The sequence below is a fragment of the Microchirus variegatus genome, assembly GCF_963457635.1.
Source record: "Microchirus variegatus genome assembly, chromosome: 14".
In the NCBI taxonomy this organism is placed as follows: domain Eukaryota; kingdom Metazoa; phylum Chordata; class Actinopteri; order Pleuronectiformes; family Soleidae; genus Microchirus; species Microchirus variegatus.
This window is the reverse complement of record NC_139815.1, coordinates 11697227-11718097: the sequence shown is the minus strand read 5'-3', so window position 1 is coordinate 11718097 and position 20871 is coordinate 11697227. Positions and strand designations below refer to the sequence as shown.

The 20871-nt window shown below is 41.2% G+C and overlaps 1 protein-coding gene across 1 annotated transcript in view; it reads right to left on the bottom strand.

The window, feature by feature from the left end:
- Nucleotides 1-20418, bottom strand: part of mdga1 (MAM domain containing glycosylphosphatidylinositol anchor 1) — a gene marked incomplete at both ends in the record, with an annotated part of 169146 nt that extends 148728 nt beyond the window's left edge. The window contains one exon of the mRNA XM_083901189.1: nt 20352-20418. Within this exon, the coding sequence (XP_083757315.1) occupies nt 20352-20418 (67 nt within the window). The remainder of the gene's footprint in view (nt 1-20351) is intronic.
- Nucleotides 20419-20871: the final 453 nt, after the last annotated feature.

The following is a 20871-nucleotide window of genomic DNA, read 5'->3' as shown; positions in this document are numbered from 1 at the left end:
AATTGATGAATGGATGGATGGATTCTCCCATTCTGGTATGGTGGTACCTGGTATTGTTCAATAAGAGCTTGGTTGCAAGTGAGCGACCAACGTCAAATACTGTAGAGCTCTGGTAGCTGGCGTCACACAACCAAGCTAACGCCCCCAGCTGAATACTACGCTGTTCACCACTATAGACGTACATAAATCAGGCAATTATGTCAAGCAGCTTGTCTCTCGTCTTATAAAAGTGAAGGTTGTAGATAGCTATTCTGAAACAGGATGCCAAAACAGTCAGCGACAATGGACCCGGTTGGATCCAGCACCGATCCTGTTCATTTTTGGTGATGGTGGCAGTTCATAGCCGGCGCTCACTTCTTGTCACATTTTTTCTATCGTGCAAAGGAACTTTCAGCTTTAAGGGAAAATAAGGTTGATTTTAGTTCAGTGAAACCAGTGAAATGTTTTCCCATTCTCAGATTTCATAAATTTTATTCTAGTTCACCGAGCTGTCCAGGGCGTACCCCACCTATCGCCCTATGTCCGCTGAGATGGGCAGAGCCTCCGGTGGAGGATAAAGCGGTAGATAAAGGATGGATGGATGTTCCGGTTCACAAGATCACTCCACTGTTACAAGGACATCTTACAGATCAGCAGAAATATTTCACACACATTGAGAGAAAGAAAACATGACCTCTATTTATGTATTCCATGTGTGTGCGCGCATGCACAACAGCTGTAAATACACCTAATCCGTTTAAAGATTGAATATAATAGGGTTCATTAACACATCATCCGTATCAAACCAATGATACAAGGCCGCTGCACATTGGTAGTAGCTGAGATGTCGTTACAAACAGAAACACTGAGAGAGCGAGGTGTAAGGGTGTCACGGTATGAAAATTGAACCTCACGGTTATCGTGACCAAAATTATCGCGGTTTTCTGTATTATCGCGCTATTTTAAAAAAAGTGTGTGAATATGTTCAGAAAGCATTGATAGTCCTAAAAGCTATGCATTTCTAATATGCTGGCGGTGGGCGCTGCAGCTGTACTATCATGTTAACATTATTGACACAGTATTGTGGGTCTTAAAACCATAAACTTTGTGTTTGAATTAAGGTTGTTTTATCACTGTGAATCACTCCTAGTTTGGGTGTGGTGATCTCACATTCCAGAGCTTTTGTTGCTTTCAGCTGACGATCACGGAGAATACACATGGATAATTAATATGCACGTAATGAGAGAGAGAGAGGGAGGGGTGGGGAGAGATAGTGCCTGGAACTTTCCTGTGCTTATGTGTGCAGTGCGAAATTAAAGCAGTCATCAACAAAAGCTTTGTTTGACAAAGGAAGGCAAGGAGAACATGACACGAATTGTCTGTGGCTGAACATCTTCACAGTGACAGCGAAAGCACAGAGACTGCTGGTGTGTGGACTGTTAGCATTTTAAGCTAGCGATCTTTATGCTAACGTGTTAGCAGACTTCATCGTCACAAAAACAACAAACAGATGGATTATTCAGCGGCTGAAAGAGAGCAGGACACACACAGTAGTTGTCTGAGATGATGACGTGACGCCAGGACCGCGCTATACTGTTATGGGTGAGTTTTCATATACGTATATGTCCTGAGGGCTGTCGTCTCCTCCTTCGGCCATGATTCTAGCTTAGATAAAGTTTGAACATCAGGTTGTAAGCTACAGAGTGCGCCTGCGCGGCAACTTCAGCAGACGGAGACGCTGGAAAGGCTCATGGTGCCTACACCGCGGGCGCGGTTATTCACCGAGATAATAATTTTTTTTGAAATGAAGACGGTAATTATCATCGTCAGAAATGTTATCGCGGTTTACCGTTTCACCGTTAACCGTGACATCCCTAGCGAGGTGTCAAATAAAAATCTGAATGCACGATCACACAAACACTGTACCCAACAATGTGCTTGCTTTGATTCTCGTCCCTCAATGGACTTAATTTACAGATGTCCACCCATACACACAAACATATCGGTGTGATGAACAGTAGCAGGATAAGAAAAAAAACACATTTCCAATGCAGCAACAAACCAATAAATGTCCCCGACTAATCTTTGACTGACTTCTGTCTGACTTCAGGATTCTGTTTAGCTTATGTCAGCATCCCTGGATGTCAGTCTCTTTGCCATGGACAACCTGTATATCACCAGGTTAGACTAAATTAGTTCTTTAGAAACGTGAAAAGAGAAACTGTGTTTCAGGACAACAACTGGAAATAAAATTGATTAAACTGTTGAAAAACTGCTGTCAATTCTCGTCCAGAGATGTCATGTGTAGTAAAAGATCAGTCTAGATTAAAAATATGTATAATTGAATTTTGGAGGGACAAAAATCCATAACTGGCTTCAAAGAGAACAATCCATCTTTCTGTCACTCTTTGTTTGGGTTTTTTTTGTCTCTTCATCATCATCATGCCATTTGCTTATACGTCAGTAGGTGTCAGTAATTAGCTGTGAATTCACAAGGGACCACGGTCGGTGAGAAAGTACGGAGTCATTCTGGCTCAAAAAGCTTTACTGCTCTTAACTAAACACTGTTCTGAAACTAGAAAAATGTCATAAGACCTTATATTTGTTTCAGTGTTTTAACAAACTAAAGTAAAGTAAGTTATTAAACTGTATTAACGAAATGTATTGGTAAATCGGTTTAATGTGTAATGGGGGTCATATTGTAAGCATGTTGGCTTGTTAGCCAGGAGGCTACCAATAATATAGCAAGTGTTTTTACAGTTTTTCTATGAAAGACATTCTGTATTTATATCTCATTTCTTTAGCACAGTTAGAAAAATGGCACCAATTACTTTTATATTGGTTCCGAACACTTGCATAGTGTTTACCTGAAATCTACCATTTTTCATTCAGGACATTTTATTATGACCTGACCGTGACTAAGTAGAACCATATAAGGTTCTTCGGCTTGTCCTCATAGGAGAACCCTTTTTGGCTGCAGGTTCCACCAAGAACCCTTTTAAAACCCTTTATTCAGGAAAGGGGTTTTAAAGGGTTCTCTGGATCAAAATGGTTCTTACTGGAACCCTTAGTGTTACCAAGAACACCTTGAAAAACCCCTTTCCCGAAGAAAGGGTTTTTCAGAAGCAAATGGTTCCACGTAGAACCTCAGCCCTTGTTGAAGGACCCTTTTGGAACCCTTATTTCTAAGAGTGTACAGGTGTAAATAAACCAGAGGACGGATTGTAATCCAATCTGCCAAACTGCTTTGGGAAGTGAAGTGTAAATGTCGCCAGAGCAACAACGTGAGTGGAAATATAATTGGTGTCTCAGAGCACAGTTAATGGGAAAGTGCCACTTTTCTTTTCTTTTAACGACGACTTCTTCTTTGCGTGTGGTTAATGCTGTTGATATGGCAGCACAGAGGACGTGACGCTACAGAAGACGGGGGGGAGGTGATATAAGATCGGATAGTGATCAGATCTTGATGTGGACACCGGAGAGACAAATGAAGTGAAGTGCTATCACTATATGATGACAGAAAACAGATTCTAAAGGGCCTATGACAATCACTAGACAGGAACGCTAGGGATGCAGTTTGTTTGTTGCCACTTTAAGGGTAAACGGTTAGTTAAGGTGATGTTGACCCAATATAAGTCTTTGCTTTAAAGAGTTAACATACAAAGTTGGATGTTTGAAATCTTTTTTTTTTTTTTCTGACTCATTGTCTTCAGAACACAGACTCTGTGCCTATGTGCTAATTTACAGTATATTAGTAAAAGGGAACATTGAGTCACGGTGAGAAATTGCAGATGAAGCTGGGGTCATCCTGACCACGGTCGTAATAAACTACAGGTTAGTGGCTGTCTGCATAAAAGCATGCTGCTTGTATGGTCACTTTACGGCCAAGTTAGTTAATGCACGTTAAGTAATGCAGCCGAGAGCCTTTAGTAAATGTACACAACCCCTTCACTTCCATTAGAAGACTATTTTTTCCCCCTTTAATCCATGGATGCTCACAAACATCTCAAATGGTAATATCAGCTCTAAACCCAAGCAAAACATTCTGGCAGGGAGCCAACACTGTCGCGAGGCACATTTATATTGCATCAAAAAGATTTGATTCAATTTGGCACCAGTAAGAAACTTCTTCTTTTTTTCTTCTTCTTCTGAGGCATGGATTCAAAGTCTTTGCTCACCAAACAAAGAGCAGCAATTAGAGCATTTGGTATGTTAAAAGGAAGATGGAAGCTTTTGAAATCCCCGGGCTACCAATTACAACACACATACAGTAGATCTGCTATGGGTGAAGAATTCTCACTGTGGTCAGATGTTTAATAAAATATTAACATAAAACAACGTCTTTTAGCTTTGGAATATTTGTGAGTCAAAATAAAATCTGACATCATGCTTTGGGGGAGAAAAATACACAAGATCATAAAAACAACAAATGGAGATACTGCATTTATACTCCATGAACTAGATTTAATTATTGGATAAAAAAGATATAATTAATAACTGTATTTCCACTTTATGCTATGCTGTGCATTAAACTGGTGCAACAACAAACCTCAAAGGTGCTTTTGATTTCAGAAAGACAATGTCATCTCTCCAGTTTTATAAAAACCCTTCATACCTTAAGGCGTATGTCTGTGTTCTGTGTCCGCAGAGAGTTGCACACGCGTTCTGCTCAGGCATCCACACCCACGGCTCTATTCTAACTAAATGAGGATCTGCGTCAATCTGCGTCAATCTGCCGTTTCACATATGCTGTCCTATATAGAGCATGTGTAATCAATGCGTACAGTCCGCACAGTCAAATATAGGAAGGCTGCGCGCAGATGACCACGGGGTGCACACTTCTCTTCTCGTACAAGCGTGGCTGATGACATTTACATCATCCTAACCATAGCAGACCTCTGCAGACCCACTGACACATAAAGGTATGACTCAGCATTTACCGGTTGCATGAGGATGTTGTAAGCGATGAATATGGTTCTTCCTGTTTAACAAAATAAAGTCCAATGTATGCACATGCTACAGTTTGACTTTGTTCATTTGGTTGTTTCCATGTGACCGACGATCCTCTGTCAGTGTTAGGAGCTGTCAAACATACGACACTCGAGGTCTGTATGACCTCATATTATCATTGACGCACAGTCTTTGATAAAATGCTGACACATCTTAGTCATCTTCAGTCGACTGTTGATGATGGATTGACACAGGATGTCACTATTGCAGCTTCAATACCTGCATACATTATTTTAAGGAGTGTAAAATTGAGGTGACATTGTTTTCATGAGGAAAAAAAAAATATATATATACACATATACATACATATATATATACACACATATACATACATATATACACATATACATACATATATATATATATATATATATACACATATACATACATATATACACATATACATACATATATATATACACATATACATACATATATATATACACATACATACATATATACATACACATACATACATATATACACATACATACATATATATACACACATACATATATATACACACACATACATATATACACACACATACATACATATATACACATATATGTATACATATATATATACACACATATATGTATATACACACATATATATATATACACACATATATATATACACACATATATATATATACACACATATATATATATACACACATACATATATATACACACATACATATATACACACACATACATATATACATACATAGACACACACATATATGCATACATACACACATATAAATAAATACATACACACATAAACACATATACATACATACAATATATACATACATGCATGCATATACACATATATACATATATACACATATATATGCATACATACATATATATACATATATACACATATATATGCATACATACATATATACACATATATATGCATACATACATATATACACATATATATGCATACATACATATATATTTATACACATATATTATTTTTACTAATGATTTTTCAAGTTTGCTTCAACAAGAACATTCTGTCTGAAACACTAAAGGGGAAAAAAAGCAGTGCTATATTGGCATGAATTTAAAACAGGAACGAGAGACGGATAAAGAGAGTTGTGCAGAAGAGACAGCTGTGTAGAGGAAGAGAGGTCACAGGCAGAAAGAGTTTCAGAAAGAAAGATAGACAGAAACTGTTGAATGTGTAATGATGTCTAGTCCGTGATGTTTCCAGAAAGTCTCCAGAAATACTGTAGGCTACATGTTTTGGCCCATATGATGAGCAGCTTTACTTCTCCCTGAAGCAATTTGCTAATGTTCCATAAAGTTCACCCCCCACATAACCGCTCTATAAACACTTTCCCACTCAGTGTGGAAACAGGGTAAATAAAATTACATTTCTCTGCATATTTGCACCCCGGACCCTTCTCCCATTTGTCCTTATCCATCGACCCTGTGCATTTCTTGCATCCACCATCATTATTCCCTCCATTCCCTCTTTCCTTCCTCTGCAGCCCACTTCTGCACACAGGGAATGGCAGCAGTGGCTTCAATAATTCACTTCCCCTCAGAACAGGTTGTGTTTGCATTGCAGGGTGCTGCAGGCAAGAATAGAGAGGGCGAGGAGGAAAGATTAAAAACAAGGAAGCATGAAAAATGAGCTCAAAATGGATGAAGACTTTGAAGACGGATAGAATGAAAGTTAAAAAAAATACAACAGAGGAGAAAGCATGTTGTGAGTAATCATGACATAGAAAAACAAAGAAGGATTTTAAGGTGTTCACTTCTCTGGTGCGTGTGCGTGATAGAAGGGAGCAAAAATTATTTTTTCATATGATAAAATAATAGTCAAAGATGCTGCTCATGCAGGACGGGAACAGGTGGGGAACTGTAACCTTCTGCACCCTGTGACAGAGCACATAAGACCAATGATCTATGAAAAACGACTACTACCAAGTCCAAACTTATACTACACTGTATTTACCCATTGATCCATAGCGTGAGGAATGTTGACATCTAATAAATCAACTGTGGCCTGAACAGTACCTGCTCATAAATGAGAAGAATCCTACAGCTAAATGTTAAATTGACATATGATTAATTGGTTCCTTTGTCAAAATTTGAACTGAAGAGATTGGGCCATGAATCAATTACTCAAACGGCTGGAAGTTCATTTAAATGATAAACTGTTTTTGTCGTTTGAATTTATAAATCACTGACGTAGCTTCTCCAGTGCACTCTTAGAAATAAGGTTCCTAAAGAAAGGGTTTTTCAAGGGTTCTTGGTAGTTCCAGTAAGAACCATTTTGATCCCGAGAAACCTTTATAAAAAGGTTCTACCTGGAGCCAAATAGGGTTCTCCTATGAGGACAAGCCGAAGAACCTTATATGGTTCTACTTAGCACTTTTATTTCTAAGAGTGTGTGAACATTCCCATCATATCAAAATCTTTGCTTTGGGGTCGGTTGGATCGTAGGTTGTATGTAAAGTTTTCCGTCGATGTATTTGTTTATTCATTATAAGAATTTACACTAAAGCCAAAATGTACAAGATGGCAAAACACTGATCCACAAAAAGTGAATTTACTGACTAGGATTTGAGCAGACACAAAGTTTACATTCCACTCTCCTTCCCTCTTGTGCCCTGTGGTTCTTTTCTTTTTTAATTTGTAAGAGCCTTGTCAGTCTAGTTTAGGAAGCATTTCTTGGTTCAGCAGCTCTATTTCCTTCAAGGTGTTGATACAGAAACGAGGTGAATTTTAAAGAGATACAAACATGTCAAGTTTTACATAACTTCATATTTGATTTACATCACTGCAGAATCCTGCTACGCGCATTATATCACCAGCTGCTCGGAAAACCTTTGCTACTCTCTGAGTAATGGCCCTGAGGTCATGGTGATTGCACAAAGACTGTGAATTTTATCTGATACCTGGACCAGTATTTTGCTTAACAGCACTTCCTCTTCAAATGAAAAATGTCTGAAGAAGTGATTTTTAACTCGGCTAAAGGCATCATGCTGATAGAGTTGGAAATAAGATTACTACATGTGCATAAGTTGCAGATCTCATCCTGTTTTGATATTCTCATGCAATTTCAATCAGATACAGCAACTAAACAGGGGTTGTTAAGACTGGCAAGTTCCTCTGTTACATCATAGGCCAAAAAGTCTCATTTTCACAGAACACTATGAGTTGTACTGTATATTAAATGCTGTTAAGTTTGGGCGCCCCTGTAAATTTTCATGATTTTCTTTTATAAATCATTGGTTTGGATAAGAAATTTCAGTTAAAAATATCATATAAGAGACAAACACAGTGAGAAGTGAAATTAAGTCTATATGATTTACAGAATGTGTGCAAAAAATATTGAAACAGAATTAGGCATGTGTATAAATGTAGGCTCCCTTGTCATTTTATTGATTTCAATACCTTTAGTGCTTATTATTAGAACTCAAAATTGGTTTGGTAACCTCAGTGACCCTTGACCTCCATACACAGGTGAATCCAATAATGAGAAAGAGTATTTAAGGAGGCCAAATGTAAGTGTTTCTCCTCTGTGCATCTTCTCTGAAGAGTGGCAACACGGGAGCCTCAAAACAACTCTCAAATGACAGTGACTGAAAACAGTGATTGTTCAACATCATGGTTTAGGGGAAGGATACAGAAAGCTATCTCAGAGATTTAAACTCTCAGTTTCAACTGTGAGGAACATTGTGAGGAATTGGAGGACCACAGGCACAGTTCTAGTTAAGGCCCGAAGTGGAAGACCAAGAAAAATCTCATAAGCAGAGGCGAAGATGGTAAGAACAGTCACAGTAAACCCACAGACCAACTCCAAAGACCTACAACATCATCTTGCAGCAGATGGTGTCACTGTGCCTCTGCCTTCAGATTAGGACATGGATGATGAACAAATCTGGTCTTTAAACCCCTGTCAGCGCCTAAAGGTGGCTGTTGACATGGTGGTGGGACTGATTATTGCATTAAACAAATAGAGTTGTTAACATCATGATGGTCAATTCATATTCTTTTTCAGTAATCACATCTATTGCAACATTGAATTTTTAACTTTTTAAAAATGATCACAAGTCAAATGTTTTTGTCAGGAAAATCACAATGACTTATTTTCTACAAATAGTTCAGCCCTGATGGACGTGATGTCACAGTGACCTTGACCTCTGTCCTTTACCCCAATAAAGTTTAGCTTCATGTGCTAAATTATGGGGACACTGAAGGAGAAATCGGGGGCTACTGAAGTATTTAGGATGTATGTATCATGTTTAATGGAAATCGGGTGAATTGTTGAGGTATATCAGGACGGATTACAGTTGTAGACTGGCACCGTCATGCCACTATATGGCTAAAAATATCTCCAAATATTAGTGTTTAGGAGGAAGATAAGTCCACAACTGCCAGCTGCAACAGCAAGACTTGCACATAGTGTATGTGAGCATGACTCCTCACCACCATGACTCACCTGTAATACTATACAGGCCCGAGATTGGAAGTGCATGAAAGCTAGTTAGGGAGAATGCAGAGGAGTCAAAATGCATAGATTTATATACCGCATGAGCACCACTGCTAGAATTTCACACCGTCATTAACACCAGTGGGCTGTGTTTCCCTTACCCAACATTTTTGGGGGGTTGGGGTACAGTGTGGGTGTTTTTGCTGTCCTTTATGAGTGCATTCTCTCATTCCGACTCCCCCCCCTTATCTCTTGTGGTTGTGGCTTCACACAGACAAGGAGAAAAGGAGCGAGAGACGAGTAGAGTGGGTTCATTTTGAAATTCCGTGTGGGTTATTTCTGCCACAGTTACAACTATATTCGTCTGGAACTGAAGTCGGAGGTATTTTATCTCATTCGCAACTTGATTAGCGACTTCAACTCGAATCTCAAAACAAAACTCTCGTCGCGATGCGCCTTTTCTGCTGGCCTCCTTTCCCGAGGTTGCCGCGAGCCTGGACTATCTCCGTGCTCCACAGTGTGAGCCCTCATTCCCCTGCTTCCCAAACCTGCCTGCAGATTTTAATGACCGTGTGCGCTATGTCCTATATATGCAGTAAGTGGAGAGGTGGGCGGATGCTTGCCATTGAATTGGCGGATGATAGCGAAAAGATGACAGGGCTTTGGAAGAGAAATAGTTGGATGTTAAAAAAAAAAAAAATAAATTATAATAAATAGGGAGGGGATAGTGAGGAAAAGGGGGGAAGCAGGTAAACAATGATGCAAAGCAATGACGTGCGTTGAAAGGGTTATATCTGTTGGATTAATGGAGAGAACCGGGTGGAAAGATGATGTAAAATAGAGAATGGGTACATTTTATTTGACATGTTAAGGGGGATGCTGGGAAAGAAAAGGGGATCGGAAAGATGAGGGAAGGGAGCGAGATGACAGGGACATCTATTGTGACAGGTAAAAGTTTTGTAGAAGGGTAAAAGACGGAATGAAGGAGAAGGAAGAGGAGGACAGGGATCAAGATGCAGAGCCAGTGGCAGATAAATTGCTACACTGACACCATGGGGGGGGGGGGGTTTCAACGTATCAGACAGATTATCCTCTATCTCCTCTGAGCCAGGTGGAAATGCACAGAGAAAGGGGACAGGACAGTGTGAACACCAAAATAAAGCAGCACACCACCATTTCAAACATTATAAGTGGCAGAATATTTTTCTCTTAAAACCATCATGAGCAGTGGGAGGAGAAGGGGAGCGAGTGAACAATAGGTAGAGAGAGAGAGGCACGCATCGCTGAATTATTGAGGCCAGACGTGTCAGAGCAGAAGATAGATTTCTAGTGTTGATCCCTTCCCACTGTGAGAAAGTTTAGTTGGACATGACCAACTCCTGTATTCGCAGTTGATTTTGTGTTCTTTCCGTGTTTTCACGGAACCTCAGAACCTCAGCCCTTGTAGAAGGACCCTTTTAGGAACCCTTATTTCTAAGGGTGCTTTCACACCTACAGCAGTTTGGTGCCCAACAAATTCTGTGGTTGGGTTCGTTTTGCGTAGGTGTGAATGTAATCTCGGTCCTTTGGTGCGAACCAAAGCAACCGCTCCGAGACCACCCCTTCAGGCAGGTCCGCCCTACTTTGGTACAGTTCCTCTAGTGTGAAAGCAACCAAACCAAATGGGCCGAAACGGTCTTGTTTAATGCATTATGGGTATGAGATACGGGATTCCACCGGCCGTGTCAGCACCTGAACCTGAACCTCAGCAGCGCAGTTTTGCGCCGTTCTGTCCAGCTTCAATCCCCGGCATGCCCGGTGGAAATGCTCACATTGATTAGAGTGGCAGCGATCAGCCCAATGGAAACCGGGGGTTAGTCCGGTTCTGGTGCCGATGGTCTCCGCGGGTCTATTTTGGTTCGTTTCGAACTCTGCATATTATGTGAAAGCAAACCGTACCCACGTCTGTTTGCTACATTGTAACATTTTTCTGACTGGTGCAGACCAAAACAATGGTGTGAAAGCGCCCTAAGAGTGTAGAGCAACCTCAGAAATGCTGTTATATGATGGTGTGTGTATGCGTCCTATGGTTTTCTGGTTTTAAATGAAATGACACATCTATATTTTTGTATTTTATTTTTATGCCAAAGGTATTAAAAAGGTAGAGAGAACTGCTGCCTGTGCGCACAACAATAACACTCTGTGACTCTCTGTGCCCTTTGCTTTGTGCCAGTCAACAATTGTGCCAAAGCTTCCTCCAAAGATTCATTTTCAAACAGCATTAATGTAAGAGATGCATTAAATAATTCATGAATTACTGGAAATAACGTTTGATTTTTGACACAGTTCCACCACATTACATTACAGCTATTTAGTGGAAGGAAATGAGATCGTTTAACTAATGCAACAGAATTAAATTTCCTCTTTGGACTGAAGAAGAGGACAATGGAAAAGCGCTGAAAGGGACTGAGTTGAACAAGTTTTTAGTTTAGGTCATGATGCTCCCATTGTTAAGCCTTAAAGCCTTCGTCGGTTGTCCAGCTCCATGTTGATGACGTTTTGCAACTCCTATAACCAGACTCCCTTTGGACAACGTCAGCTGTCAATCACACAGGTTTCCACTATGTCATGCTTTATTGTCTATTTTTATCTAAATGGGCACATCATTTACACAATTGAATCATGTTCTATTGAAGAGGACCCAACATTAGCAAGTGAGACCATTAACATTGTACTGATGTTGTAAATCAAGTGGTAAGTGGACTAATTTTCCCTATAGACTTCCGTTCAAAGTGACTTATTTTTATAAACAGCAGAGCCAGTGGGCGAGCCGAGTGCTGTAGACAAATGAAAGTGTAACAGAATGAAATGAAGACGAGTGACAGTGTGAGAGAAGAGCAGGCGGAGGCAGACGGTCTCTGATGTAAAACCATGTTCTCGCCACTGTTCACAACCATCCTGTTGCCTTCATGAATAAGTAAGATGCCAAATGTTCCCTCCCTTGTGCTTTCGCGCACGCATAACAAAAAAACTTTACACTCCGTCTCCTGTCTCTTGTGATTCTTACCTACACATCTGTTAAAATATGAGGCCGAGCACAAATATAAAAAATGGATGTATTTCAGTTTGAAAAGTGGAGCCTAGAAAGTAAGATGGAGGTAGCGGTTGCAAAAATAAATCTGTTTAACCCATTAAGGCCTGAAACGCCTGGAAAAGATGCCCCAGTCAAACCTATGGGTGATTTCAGGAAGGACCTCTAAAACATGAGGTTCAACGCCTACTAAATGATTGATTTATCAGCCTCTGTAGCAGATATAGGAACACAATTCAAAAAGTTTTTGAGAGCTTACACCTGTGGCTTTCCTGGGATATTGAGTTTATTTAGATACACCGTCACAAAGTAAAGTGAATTACTATTTTCAATTAAAAAACAGTAAGAAAATAGAGTAATATCAACTTATGTCAGTGCCTTGATTTTGCCCTGATGGACTGTGAGGAACAAGAACAGCATGTAATGACTAACAGTCTGCTTCACATGTGACGGTGATAGTGTTTAAAGCAGTGCGGCATCTGCAGGTAAATCCACTTTCACCCCTGGTGTGCGGTTGAAAACACTCCGTCGATTACTGTGCTAATTCTCCGTCTTCGGTCTCTTTCAAAATCTCCAAACTCATCGTCGTTATCGCCGACCTCGCCGTCTTCAAACGTAATTGTGTCTCAACCATAAATCCCGGTCGATTGGTCCAGCTCGTTCGGAGACATCCGCAATGATGTCATCGAAGCCGAGAAACTCAAAATCACTGCCTTCAGAAATCTCTTTGCAAAGTCCTCCATGTTTGCTCAAAGAAATTTCAGAACAATGTCACGAGGAACCCATATACCCCCCGAAAATTGACGTATCAGCTTTCCCATCGCCTGTGGTAGAATTACGCAGCTGCGCTCCTGGCTTTAATGGTAGAAATGCGGCAATGCTTTCCCGGCGTCAATGGGTTACATAAATAAAAAAGGATTAGGAGGTCAGTTTTCTCGTATCATCCTAGCTTCAAAGACTGACACGGACCTGTTCAAATTGCAGATCTCAAGGCTTCACAATGGGAGTCTGATTTGCAACCCGGAAGACTACATTTTCCATTCTTATACAGTCTATGTGCACTCCTGAAGTGGAGCCGGTAAGAGTTGCTTGATAATGTCTGACAGAGTGACTGCGGTACAGAGGAGAAAAGTGAAGTTTTACTGACAGTTTTTCCTGCCCATAGGGCACACATGTCATCCTACACTCTGGACACTTTTATCCAAAGAGAGGTGTGTGTGTGTGTGTGTGTGTGTGTGTGTGTGTGTGTGTGTGTGTGTGTGTGTGTGTGTGTGTGTGTGTGTGTGTGTGTGTGTGTGTGTGTGTGTGTGGGTGTGTGTGTGTGTGTGTGTGTGTGTGCCTGGCAGAGGGATGAGAGTCGGGTAAGAGTGAGGGTAACGATCTATGATTTCAGCTAAGGGTAAGTAGAGTCGGAGATGCGTGCGCACAAGCATGTGAAAATGTGAGCGTGGGCTTCGCTGTACGTGGATGTGATGTGCATGAATGAGAACATCATCATATGAGAGAGGGAAACTAAATGACAGGGGGGGGGGGCAAAAATCACAAATGAAGAGGTGGAGGAAAGGTCAGATAAGGGGTCAATGCACATCTATTGTGGTCAAGAGAACAAAAAGTGGGGAAAAAAAAAAAAACTGTTCACAATATCACACATATACTTAATAATACTATTTATGATGCCTAAATTAATGTATAAATATCAAAAAGATACATTTGTTTACAATTACATAAATAATAGTGTCGACAACTGTAATTAAAATTTGTACCAGGAGCCGTTTCGGCCACTGCCATTTGTGGCTCGGGCCCTAACAAGAGTATTTATACTGTATATGCAATTGAATGTTGCATATGATACATTTAATAATGGGATCATTATCACCAAACGTCTTATTATTACTGTTAATATACATTGCTAGCAAACATATATTATATTCCATCACCTCGCTGGCAGCTGTGCCTCAGCTACACACCGTGTTGAGGTCGTGGGCCAAGTTTTCATCATAACATGATATTAAGTTATTAAGCATGTGGCCCCCGGGCCGCCAGTTTGAGATCCCTGGGTAAGATGATGCCCGTTGGAAAAGTATATAAAAAAAAAATTATCTGGGCTCACCTGAAGTGATTCAACATTTCACTTTGCTACAAGAAAAGTCACCGATTTAAAAATTTCAAATTAAAATCGTCTTATTCAGTTTCACTAAGAGTCTTTAAAAGTGAGGCTAACTAAATGTTGACAGAGATATATGAGCAATATGCTGAGTTTGATGAGTAAATTGGTCCCACGCTCATGTCTGCTGATGCAACACATTTAGATTCAGCAGCTTCAAGTGTGGAAGAAGAAGTGGGAGACTTGCTAACTTTGGCTCTGCAAAAACTTTGTGAAGTGTGTCCAGCGATGCCTCGGAACATGTTATATCCATTTGAGTAAGCGTAGTAAAATAACAATTCACTTTTCTTTTTCTCTTTTCTTTTTTTTTTCAGGATATGTGCTGGACGGTGTCTTGACTGGGAGCAGTTGCCAGGCAACCAGAAGATACTCCAGAAAGTTACTCTGGTCTGGACAAGAACATGTCCAACACAACGACAGATAGAAACAAATACAGTATATATTTCCTTCTGTTTCCACCGTTTAAGCCAAGATATGCTAATCAACTACAGCTCAAATAAAAACATTAACGTATTGGTACCGGTGTCATTGATTGTATCGATGCTCCAACATATTAACCAACAAAGCACTTTACATCCCAGTGTGTGAAACATATCCTTCCTGAGCAGATGCATTACTATTTCACCTTACTCAAGGCCCCAGTGTGCCAGACTGCCCACCTTTCCCTCTTGCCTTTTTTGCCCACCTCAGGCTCAGAGAGTAACGGGTGGGAGGCAGAGTGATAAATCAGACCTCCCAAGACATTGTCTTAATGCTCTTATCCTTTACCCCTAGGTAGGCGAGTCTAGTGTAAACCACAGTCAACATATCACTTTGGCCGTACACCTATGGCTCCGCTGCTGACCTGTGGGTTAATAGAAACGTTGTCAGGCTTTAATATCCAGTCAGCCATACGGGGAAGGAATAGGGAACTGGAGAGGAGAGGAGAGAAAGGATGTGCAAAATAAGCACCAAAAAAAGGAGTTGTGCACTGTAAATGTGGAAACTCTTTGAATGTGAAGGCAGTGGGGACACAACTACTACACAAAGGACCTAGTTAACAAGAGGGGAAAGAAGAGATAATTAAAGCAGCATGTGCACTAAAAATTTTAGCAGGTGGGATGGGATAAGAGACTGACAAAGATGAGTGGAGACAGATACGAGGAGGGGGAGGGACCAGGAGGTGAGGAAAAGCAGAAGGTGAGAAAACGCACACATCGCTCCTAACAGGTAAAGCATTTTTACATCTCAACTTTTAAATTGTTAATTGTGCCGAGCGAAGAAGAATCCAATGCGCGTTACAAACAATTAAGACGCCTGCCAACGCGCATCAGAGCCTCCAATTCAGCCGAACCAATATCTCCTGTCTGCTCTCTGCAAAGAATAGATTCCTTAAATTGCCTTACAGTCTACAACATAATCAAATAACCCCGCTTCCAAAACTGGATCCCTCCGGTCAAATACTGATGCTTGGTGCCTTGTGTCTCTTTACAGTGGCGAGCAGGCAAAAATCTATCCATCTATCCGTCATTGTCATTTGGACAGTGCTAAAAAAAAAAACGGTTTGAGCGCCATTAATTAACTTCCAAGGACTTTAATTAAACATAATAAAGAGAAAGGTCAGGCTACAATCACCGACTACTGATCACATTAATTTGGAGAGGGTGCATACGTGTGCGTGCACACCTGAGTGTGTGTGTGTGTGTGTGTGTGTGCGCGTGCATGCAGCTAGGCATTAACATTTCTCAAGATGTGGGCACCCTTAATCTATTTACACAGTTACATCGCGGGGACCGGGCACTATGGGGTCACGTTCAGTCAGCAAAACACAAGTGTAATGAGGCAGAGCAGGAGGAGGGGAGCAGGTGTCAGAATGCAGGGAGGTAAGAGGTTATCATTATCTCCAGTTTAATGCTTTAGTCTCCTCCTATCACAGTCTCAGCTATAGCCTTCTTCTGCCTCGCAGCCAGTGATAAATTATGGATGCTTATTAGAAAAGGGCAATATTCAGCATGCAAAATAAACTCAGCAGAGAAAAAAAAAAAAAAAAAAAAAGACATGAAAGAGACACAAACAAACAAAAAGTGCTGATCGTGTGGGGAGAGGAGGAGTGGCAGAGTCACCGGGGAGGCCAGTCGCCTGGCCAGAGAAACCTGGAATGATATTTTCCTGGGTCACTGCCTCTCATTACACGTGTCGTGACGAAGGCTAATGCACCACAGCGTGTACAGCTAAACATTAAGACAGTGCTCATATGTTGATTGTTCGCCTACACGTAACAAGACTGCAAATAAAAGCAATGAATCTCAATCCATATATTCATAGTGATGTTAAATTGGTACATTACAGTTACATTTACTATTCGAATGCTTAGTGATGTGGTCTGTGCTACACTAAATCCTCAAATCTAAAAAACAAGAGGGAGGGAATTTAACTGTGAAGTGAAATCATTGATTTCAGTTAATTAAATTTCCTGTTGACGAGCAACATAATGAAGCATCATATTGCGGGCTAAACGCAGCCTCGACTCCGTCTCCACCAGCACCAGCTCAAAGGTTTAGTGTGACTTTGTCAAGCGATCAATAATTTGGTGTCCCTGTGAACAGCGCGATGATGATGATGATGATGCATGCATGCCACGTGAAGTTGGAGCGACGCTGGTACATTTCAGATGATGAGTCACGTCCTGTGAGAGCCAGTCTGACAAAAAAAATGTCCAAACCTCCCCCTTCATCCTGGAGAAAGTTGTGCAGTCTGTGCATGCGAATGCCACATTAGGTTTGTAATCTCTCGGGTTACAGTGCGCAGATTAAATGATTCTTGAGAAGCACTATATATGTAGACAAGGATGTTGTGTGGAGAAGAATTTAAAAAGGCTTACCCCAAGAAAAACAACACGGCTGGGAAAGAGAACTCTAATAAACAACAAAGCTTTCTGTAGGAAACATGTGTTGCACAGATTTTTCTTTCTATTTTTCTTTTTTTTCTCCTGCCTGTTAACCAAAGCCCCCCGTCTTCCCCTGGTGCACTTCTCTGTACAATCTTTTTAATGCTTTTGAAGGACAGGTGTTACAAGCTTTTTGACAGCCTATCAAAATTCACGGAAGCGCAATCAATACGACACTGCTGCAAGACAGGCAGTGACTGATTTACAAGTCCCTGCTGATCCAGCAAACTGTTGCAGTGGAGAGAACAGAGTGTGTGCTGCACACACACACACACACAGGCAAATTAGCTCATATGCACGCATGCATTTAGCATGTGAGCTCGCACCTTGCATACTTCGAGCTAAAAAAAACACCTGCACGGACAGACTCGCAGGCATTAACTGAGAAATGCACGCATCCAAACACACACACACACACACACCCAGAGGAGGCTACAGTAAATGAACCTCACAGCCATCCAAAGCGCTGACATCAATCAGGCATGCGTTCACCGCTCATCTCCCGGTGGACAGTGAGTCGCATCTGTTTGCTGCAGCAAGTGTTAAAACAATTGCAAAGTGAGGGAAACCATGTTATGCACATTTGCATACACGCATCAAGCAAAAGTCTTAAACCCAGCGACCCTCTCTCGCTCTTCGTCTCTGTCTCAACAATCTTCCTTACCCTCCAGTACAATTATTTCCTTAATGAGGACAACAAACCTATATCTAGACAACTTCTATTTTTTTCTATTTTGTTGGTGGGCATGATTTGCGTGCATGAAACGGTTATTAGGCACAGCTGAGCAACGCCACCGCAAAGTCCACCTGGGAACACTGGGGGCTTGTGAGCGCTGCCAAGGACTATTCCCACAATGCTTTTGGACTTTTCCTCCTCTCTCGGCAGAGAGTTGAAAGAGTGCTGTTGCACATTCGACGAACAACACTGTCATGTCTGCATACGTGAATCGAGGATTATTAGCGACAGTGTGGGAGTCGAATCGTAAAGGAAATGTCAAAGATCAGAGAACCGACAAGGAGCCGAAACTCGCTGATGCCAGGAATATATTGTAATGTAGTGTTCTTAACTATAACTCACAGTATTGGCTGACAAATTTTGAGGTAAGCCAAGGTCGGAGTGACCCTTCTCCAAAAAACAGTGTGTTTAGCAGAAGGTTTGGATAGCCAGGAAGCAGTGATGCAATATGTTTTCGCAGGGTATAAGGAGGAAATCTAAGTAACACGTAACGTATATGCACAAAATGATGCCATACACACATGGGTGCACTCTCAGTGAGGGACGTGCAGGCTGGAGTATAGAGGAGTGTTCACACTTTAGCTCAGAAGAGGCTATTTAACAGTTGTTCCACTGCTGTAAATAAAGCTTTGCCCTCGCTTAGGCTGCAAATACTTCACATCTGTCTGCATTATCACTTATTTTCTCCACAACATAATTTGTGTCACAAACAGGGGGGGGGGGGAACCCCATTGGAGTTCACATCACAACGGGGTGACCCTGCTTTCTGCGTGATGCACAAAGTATTCATAGTAATCGGTTTATCACCCTTTAAACTTCCAAATGATCTCGTTAAGTCGGCGTGAGGAAATAAACGCTGGACAAGAAGGGCAAACTGGAGACGTGAGCTTCTGCAGGACGGCGTTTCGGTCCGTGCACGAGGAGACGAATGACAACAAAACACAAACACATTTAAAGAAAACGCCTGATGCCTCTGAAAGTCAGTTGCCAATTAAGTGGCAAAACAACAGTAGAAGGAGATTATTCCCTGAGATCGCTGCAGAGCATTGTACAAAAATAAACACTGGAGTCATTTAAATTGAGTAAAACCGGTGATGCACAAACGATTTGGAAAGATTTGTGAAGATTATAATTCACACTAATACTGAGAGATCTAGAGTGGTATAAGCCTGAATGGTTAGTCAGGACGTATGTGAGTGTCAGCTTTTCTTGGGTGTGATGGCAGGCTGTGGGATCGTTTATGACAACAGCGCTCTCTCTGCTGCTATGACTAAAGAGACCTTGTTTTCAATGGCTGTCACATGCCTTCAAACGTCACAATCAGCGTATCAAAGCTGACAGTTTCAGTTTGTGTGTTTGCTTTGCCAGAAGGGACAGGAGGATGCATATCTGGCCGGGCGCCTGTGGCTGAAGTAACTGAGTCTTTGTAGTACACTAGACAGCCTTTCTTTTTTTAAATAGACAAATCTGTGCTTTATCCTGAAAAGCACAGTGTGACTTGTCCTGTTTAACCGCGTTCTCAGACAACTCTGTGTCGTCTTTTCCCCTCCGCCATGCAGTAATAACCATAAATCTTAAACAATAAAGTTTGTGTAATGAAGCCCTAATCTGTTGAGGCCCTAATGCAAATTTTTCCCACTAAGATTCCTATCAGCCTAAAATTGGATTTAGTCTGGCTTTACCACGGCAGGGTTTCCCCTCTACTTCACCGACGGATGTTTTTCCAGCCGCCTCATGTGACATCTATATCTATATCTTCCTTTTCAAGTTAATTTGCTGTTTATCTTCCTGAAGCTATTCTAGTCTTGCAATGGTTTAAACTATCGTTATTAAACCGCATCATTTGCTGAAACATGCCTTGAGAAGCCTTTAATTAAGATTGTGAACTAGTAATCAAACAAATTAACATCAGCACTACAAAGGAGTCCAGTCTGCCTGTACTAATAATGTATGAGTTGATGTTTACATAGCGATGCATTTATAAATATCACACTCCTACCGTAAACTCCTTGGCTCCAGGCGAGAGGGCAGGCACTAGAAAATAACAAAATCCAAAAAAGCTCCATGTTTAGCTCCCTTCCGTCATAACCTACGAAGAAAAGAGGTAGAGGAAGAAGAAAGGAGGAGGTGAAAACACAGTCGCACAAGGGAAACAAGACAAACAAGAGGAGACAGCTGAGTGACTGTTGTCAAAACACAAGAAGAGACACATTCAGTTGTGTTTTCATGTTCATCCTCGTCTCCTCTCGCCCACTTTGAGCCATGAAAATAATATTACAGAGCAATTTATCCCCTGCTGCACTGCCTACATAGTTTCATTCCACTTAAAGGGCGGGTAATTCAATCACAAGTGGTGGATTATAAGAAGCTTACACACGCCAGGATAGTGTGCGTTAGAGAATTGGAGTTTGACAGGATTTGTCAGTGAATCACTGGGTGGGCAGGTGAGGACAGGGGGAAAGGGAACTGCAGGAGTCACAGAGGATTTAGCACAACATGGGGTCAGGCACCTTGGACCT